The following is a 7,229-nucleotide window of genomic DNA, read 5'->3' on the forward strand; positions in this document are numbered from 1 at the left end:
TATTATTTTCAATTAAATATCGTACTCAGTTACCTAATATCCAAACAATATTGTAAACATTTTCCTGTAAAAAACAATAAAACCATTTTTTTTGTTATAAAAAATTGACCAAACGCTCATGTTTACACAATTTTTTTTCTTTTTCTGAAAGCAATGAACAATTAATAAAACTTAATTTCAATAAAAAATTATGTTCATTGTTAAAAAAGAAAGGTAGATCCATAAAAAATCAAAAAAAAAAAAAAAAAAAAAGCTAATGTCCCCACACAACATCACTGATAATTTATATAGGACGTTTCGAAACGACCCCACAACAGAGCTTCCTAAACGCGCCACGTGTACGTTGCATTCGTTTCTCCCTGTAATGAGTAGTTATTACAAATATTTTTTTTTCTTTTTTTTGTCTTTCTGTATTCTCTTCTTTTTCTTTTTCTTTTTCTTTCCTTTTTATTGCTTTGTTGGATTATACCTTCCCCTTTGGCTGTTCCTCTCCTCTTTAATCCTTTTTCCACTCTGTGTTTTTTCTTCCTACCTTTACTTAACTTCCTTTAAATATCCAACACAATCCCAATGCGCTAGATTAGAGATAGAAGAAGGAGAGCATTTTCAAACAACCCCACCTCCAAATTTCCCTTTAAATCATTCGCATTTCCATTTCTCTTCTGAGCTTCATCGATCCTCAATGGCGGATCATCGCCGGACCCGATCCGCTACTTCGAGCAGTGACATTTCTGTATCTCTAGACGCAGAAAGCTTTACTACTGATGCAAATGCCAGAGGTTTTTCTACGATTTTGAATTCTAAATTTTTGAATATGTTTCGATAACGTAATCGCAACGTTATTGGCAAGATTGTATTTATCTTGAACTATCTTGTTTTAAATTCAGGAATTAATGACATAAAATTATCTGGAGAGAGCACGGCAGGGGAAGGATCAGCGCCAGGAGAAGTAGATTCGCATTCGACTTCAAGTTCGAGTTCGAATTCGAATTTGAATCACAATCCGCTGGACCAGCTTCAACCGGCCAAATTAACACAGAATCGCTCTTTGGCTGCCTTAGCAACTAAACTTTTTGACGACAAGATTCCATTCAAGAAGAAGGTTTTTCCATTTTCTTCTCCTCTATCCATTTCCGTAACCAATAAATACATATATTTATCTATATGTCTTAACTTATTTGTTTTTCATTAAACTAAGTTATGTAGCTGTAATAGTGTTTTAAAAAGACTAAGTTTTATTTATATTTATATCATTATTATTTATGCATTTGAAGAACAATACCATCATTCATGTTATATATTTGACGTTTTCTTTTTATTTCCAGTTGAAATGGGTAAGAAGAGTGGCTACTGTTACACATGATGGTGCTGTAAGGTTCGATGTTCCGGGAGATATTAAACCACATAGTCTTGATCTTGAAACTGGAGTCGTTTATAATGGTACTGGAGATGAAGAACATGTTGAGGCACCAGAAGACAAACATGTGCCTCCATTGCAAATTGTTATGCTTATTGTTGGAACAAGAGGAGATGTGCAACCCTTTATTGCTATTGGAAAACGGCTGCAGGTTATACATAGAATATTTACATATGTATATTATATCTTTATTTATATTAGCTTATTAATGGAATATAGTTCTGTTAGCGAATGTAATAGGAGAACCGAAGGCCAATATTATGGGACTAGACATTTTTTTCTTAGCTCCCTAAATCTATGATATGCTGAAATCTTCTCTTCTTACTGAAAAATAGGTTGATAGTTATTACGTAAATTGGGAGCCTGTGATTTATTGTGTGCTAGCCTAATGAGTGTATCTATTTACTTGCAGGGAGATGGGCATAGAGTTAGGCTGGCAACTCATGCAAATTTTGAAGATTTTGTTCTTACTGCTGGACTGGAATTCTATCCTTTAGGGGGAGATCCAAAAGTTCTTGCTGGTTGTAAGTATGTTAATCCCGTTGAAGATTTTCTTTTTGATGTCAGCTTGTTTTGTTGGCAATAACACATTATGAACTTGTAACTTTCTGTGGTACATTTCATAGTTTGTTCAACCTTATTTCTTCTTCGTGAAATTATAAATTGACATTTATATATTTATACAATATATGTGGATGTCCTCTTCCTGCGTATATTTTCTTTTGTCTTTATATTTTACTTCTCTATTTTAATTAATTATTTTAACGATATAAGAGAATGATTTTTTTTATATTTATCTCTTATATGCATAATTATGTTCACGAGCAGATGCATAAGGCATGTGCTTTAATGCTAGACTAGTGTGATCTATTATATTATATATGCTTGGAATAGTTTTCTGTTCTGTGTTCTGATACCTTTTCAACGATTTATAGTTATAAAGTTGAAGAGATCAGTCAGGAAACGTAAATTCTTGTTTTGTCATGATTAGCCTTTTAATATCCACATTTTTTTTTATTAGTCCAGCCGGTTGAGAACTTAGATTTGATTGAAAATTATTATTACCACTTTTACGTATGTCTGGTTGATATGTAATCTTCTCAATTGCCACTTCACATATCATCTGAATCTTTTTTGCAGATATGGTGAAGAACAAAGGATTCCTGCCGTCCGGACCCTCAGACATACCAATTCAGCGAAATCAAATGAAGGATATTATATTTTCTTTGCTCCCTGCATGCAAGGAAGATGATCCTAAAACCAATATTCCATTTAAAGTAGATGCAATAATTGCCAATCCCCCAGCATATGGTTAGATTCCACATTTATTTTCACGTTTTAGTACTGCAGCCTTTTAAATAGAATTACTGTAGTATGTCTTAACCTTGCAGCTGGTTAGGGAATGGGAACTATGGATGCATTCTTAGCAGTTTTTCAACTTGTATTTTGCTTGTTCAGGACATACACATGTTGCTGAGGCGCTAAAAGTACCAATTCATATATTTTTCACCATGCCATGGACGTAAGTCTTGTTTTCTGAGATAAAATTTTCAGATGGTTGGTTTATTTTTAGAATGAATCCTATGATTAAAAGATAGTTACTGAATTACGTAAAATTCCTGAAGCGGGATATATTTATATGTGTTTTGTAATTTATATGGTTTTGACTTTGTTAACATATTATCAATTTACTTTAGGATTGCATAACAAAAGTTTATTCTTTTTTCAGCCCTACTAGTGAATTTCCACATCCTCTATCACGTGTTAAGCAACAAATTGGATATAGAGTATGTCTCATACACTAATTATTTTCTTTCTCAAATCTCATCTACGCTAGATTTTCTTAAAAGAATCCTCTCATTTTTAAGTTTTGAAATTTTACAATCACTTTTCATGTTGTTTGCAGCTATCATATCAAATAGTTGATGCATTGATTTGGCTAGGAATACGAGACATGATAAATGAATTTAGGAAGAAAACGCTGAAGCTGAGACCTATAACGTATTTAAGTGGAACCTCTAGTTCTCCCAATGACATCCCATATGGGTATATATGGAGTCCTCATCTTGTTCCCAAACCCAAAGGTCATATGCGCATATCTTCATTACTTTAAAGCATCTTGAATAACATGATATGTCACGAAAGGCCTAGTTTTGTTAAGAGTCAAATCTGACAGCTGCTGCTTCTTCTGGAAGGATATATAACACAATCTTGTATAAAATACTTGTTATGCAGATTGGGGGCCTAATATTGACGTGGTTGGATTCTGCTTTCTTGACCTTGCTTCAAGTTATGAACCACCGGATTCACTTGTGAAGTGGCTTGAAGCTGGGGAAAAGCCCATATACATTGGATTTGGTAGTCTTGTAAGTTTAGTTCCATTTAACTTCATTTATTTAGGACATACAATTTTTTGTAAGTTACAATCTAAACTACTGTCAACATTTTTGTGTTATCTGATATTCAATACTTGTTTGTAACAGCCTGTTGAAGAGCCAGGGAAAATGACCAAGATTATAGTTCAAGCTCTGGAAATAACTGAACAAAGAGGCATCATTAACAAAGGTTGGGGTGGCCTTGGGAATTGTAAGTTTCATTTCTTTCCCCTTCTATAATAATAAATATCTTATATGTACGCATCATTGTATGTGAACTTTGTGTGTAAAGAAAGTGTAGCATCACCCTTTTCTTAAAGTCCCTTAGCAAGCAAGGCACTGAATGTTTTTTCTATGTTTTCCCATCTCATTAGTGGAAGAACCAAAAGAATCTGTGTACTTATTGGACAATTGCCCGCACGATTGGTTATTTCCTCGTTGCTCTTCCGTGGTAATGTTTTCCCATTAACAGATGTCGTTTCCTTGTTTTACTTTTTGTTTTGTTTGGCTCCTAATAAGGGGCAATACTTTTCAGGTACATCATGGCGGTGCAGGAACAACTGCAGCTGGTCTAAAAGCTGCGGTAGTAGATTCTTTCTAGTGATTTTTTTGTTGTATTATTTGCCGACTAAATTTTATTGATGATTTTCAAAATCATTTATCAAGCAAGCAATTTACATAATGAGTATTGAAAACAGTTCTGGGCACTCTTGTTATTTATTTCATCAGCTAATTTCAGGTCATATTTTGGCTGTTATTTTAGTGTCCAACAACAATAGTACCGTTCTTTGGAGACCAGCCATTTTGGGGGGAGAGAGTACATGCTAGAGGAGTTGGTCCTGCTCCCATCCCAGTTGAGGAATTCACGCTTGATAAGCTGGTTGATGCCATACGTTGCATGCTAGATCCCAAGGTAAGAAGCTAATAAGGCCCATAAGATGGACCATAACGTAGACCTTTCTGTTATAAATTTTTGATTGTTGAGTTGGTTGTGTGTCCATATGGAAATTCAGGTGAAAGAGCAGGCTGTTGAAATTGCCAAGGCCATGGAAAATGAGGATGGTGTGGCGGGGGCTGTCAGAGCTTTCTACAAGCAATACAGACCACCAATGAGTAATAGTGAAGCCTTGTCGCATCATCGGAAGAGATTTTCAGTTAGGCAATGTTTTGGTTTGTCGTGCTCTTGAGATTATAATCAATACACCTCAAGGAATGGTCTTTGCTTTCAGTTTCCCATCACCAATGTAAATTTTGCTTATTACCACAAAAGCTGCCTGCGTGTGTGGAACCCTTTTTTGTTGTAACTTCTTGTAATTGTCCTTTTGCTGCAGTAAGTATTCTGTTTATTCTCCAATCAAAATCGTACGTTTCTTGTTGATTAGAAAGTCTTTTCACATAATTATCTCGGGCCTATTACATTTACACTAGAGTTTTGTGCACCTTGTCTATTGTAAAGGTAAAAAACATAACATATAAAGTTTTGGAAGTTAAATCCTGTTTTTTTTTTAGTTAATATTAACACGAACAGTTTGTGTATATTTATCTACACATGACACATTTATACTAATCAAACTAATATAATCAACACCTTAGCACCGCCATTTTCTTCAACTGCTTTATTTTTCTCCTTTGGAAAAATGGAGTATAATATACATGATACTTACTAAGAGCACTTAAACCTTTTTGCAAGAGTTTCTATATACACTATATTAATTCAGTGGTTGTTTAACAATCATCTTCGACGATGCCGTTCTGCATTCTCGCCACCTTTGCCGAAGCCATTAGGGGTGTTCATCCGATCCAATCCGCAATTTTTTGGTCAAACAACATCCAATCCGCACTAAGTGCGGATTTCATATTTTGGATCCAATCCGATCCGCATAAGAGTTTAAATCCAATCTAATCCGCAATATTGCGGATTGGATCGGTTATTTTGGATCGGTTATTTTTTTTAATAATAAATTATTTAATATTTCATAGAAATTTTTTTAAAAAAAGACTATTGTTTCTTAATCTCCATCTCTATTTATATACAAATTAAACCAATATACATATATCTCAATATATATATACTTATCTTTGGATTTACACTAAAATATATATGTCTAATTACTAAAATAAATAAGTTAGTATATATATATATATTTAAACTTTATGTGTATGTGTCTATGTGAATAAAAATTATTTTTCTTGTGTTTTTTATTACAAATAAATAAAATGCACCAATTCAGTATATTACTAAAAAAGATAATTAAGAAATTAGAAGTTTGTGTCTTTTTTTAATTAATATATATTACATATTATAATTTTTTTAAAATATATATAATTAAGTGCGGATTGGATTGGATCGGTTACTTTTTGAGGTCAAACAACATCCAATCCGCACAAGTGCGGATTTTAGATTTTTCAATCCAATCCAATCCGCACAAGTGCAATATCCACATTTTGCGGATTGGATTGGATTGGATCGTGCGGATTGGATTGGATCAGATACTTTGTGAACACCCCTAGAAGCCATGAACCTCTAGAATTGCCACCCAAAAAATTCGCCAAAAACAGGCATCTCCCACTGCGAAACTCAGTATGTAAGTCTTGCTTATGATTGTACGGACAACTTGAGTCAAGGCACTCTCTTTTCCGCCGACTAACTCGACGGCGCGTTTCCCCACCGGCACGGCGAAGTGGTCGGAGTTAACGTATTTGACTGCCTTAAGAGATTCGATCATCCAGCCTGGTAATGGGCTGTGGTCATCTTCGATCTTTGGTGGGATTAGGACACCAGATGATGTTTTCGGTAACACATTTCGATCACGTTGAGTTCTAATGTCGATACTGTAAATCGGCCATTGTAAACATTTGTGAAATTTTATTAATGGCGGTGCTTATGCTTCTCTATGTGAAACAGATAAGTCGTTATTCTCTTTTTTTAATTTCAATTTATTGTGATTATTTCCTTTACTTATTTATGGGTATATATGCAAGAGTTAATGTAGTTTTCTTCTCACCATTCTTAGATTTTTTTTTTTTGAAGAGACCTGTATCCTAGAAAATAAACCAGAGAGAACATGATACAGCAGAAAATAGTTTAATGAGAAGCCACTTGATCTAAGCCTAAAGCTTGTTTAGCTAGGCGATGAGCGGCTGTGTTAGCCTCTCGCGGGATATAGCTAATCGAGGCTTGAGGAAGGTGAGACAGAAGGCCTTTGATGTGGGTAATAAAGTCTTGCAGATGAATATTATCAGTGTAACCCAAGTGAATAGCATGTATTAAAATCTTGCAGCCAGATTCAATATGGTGAATTGCAATTGAGTTCTGAAGACACCATTGGAGGGCAAATTGAAGAGCATGTGCTTCCATAATGAGAGGTTGATGAATACCACGCCAAGGAATGGCTAAGGCCGCAATTGTATCTTCGGCATGAATTCGAACAATGAAG

The 7,229-nt window shown here is 34.6% G+C and overlaps 1 protein-coding gene across 2 annotated transcripts; it reads left to right on the forward strand.

Annotated features, from left to right (window-relative positions):
• Positions 1–407: 407 nt before the first annotated feature.
• Positions 408–5,279, forward strand: LOC115720702 (sterol 3-beta-glucosyltransferase UGT80A2). 2 transcript variants are annotated; one of them, XM_030649869.2, is made up of 14 exons: positions 408–779; positions 888–1,102; positions 1,326–1,568; positions 1,830–1,941; positions 2,558–2,728; positions 2,876–2,939; positions 3,147–3,204; positions 3,324–3,501; positions 3,653–3,783; positions 3,901–4,003; positions 4,167–4,243; positions 4,328–4,375; positions 4,556–4,705; positions 4,806–5,279. In XM_030649869.2, the coding sequence occupies exons 1-14, from the start codon at positions 683–685 to the stop codon at positions 4,977–4,979; spliced, it is 1,821 nt and encodes a 606-aa protein (XP_030505729.2). In that variant the 5' UTR covers positions 408–682; the 3' UTR covers positions 4,980–5,279. The 2 variants fall into 2 exon arrangements, with proteins under 2 accessions (XP_030505729.2, XP_030505730.2); XM_030649870.2 differs by having other exon boundaries at positions 416–779; positions 4,167–4,240.
• The last annotated feature ends 1,950 nt before the right edge of the window (positions 5,280–7,229 follow it).

The sequence above is a fragment of the Cannabis sativa genome, chromosome 2 (assembly GCF_029168945.1).
Source record: "Cannabis sativa cultivar Pink pepper isolate KNU-18-1 chromosome 2, ASM2916894v1, whole genome shotgun sequence".
NCBI classification, from domain to species: domain Eukaryota; kingdom Viridiplantae; phylum Streptophyta; class Magnoliopsida; order Rosales; family Cannabaceae; genus Cannabis; species Cannabis sativa.

Coding starts and splice junctions, on each gene's coding strand:
- LOC115720702 (XM_030649869.2), top strand. CDS start 683: ATGGCGGATCATCGCCGGACCCGATCCGCTACTTCGAGCAGTGACATT. Junction 1,942..2,557: donor TCCAAAAGTTCTTGCTGGTT/GTAAGTATGTTA, acceptor TCTTTTTTGCAG/ATATGGTGAAGAACAAAGGA. Junction 2,729..2,875: donor TGCCAATCCCCCAGCATATG/GTTAGATTCCAC, acceptor TTGCTTGTTCAG/GACATACACATGTTGCTGAG.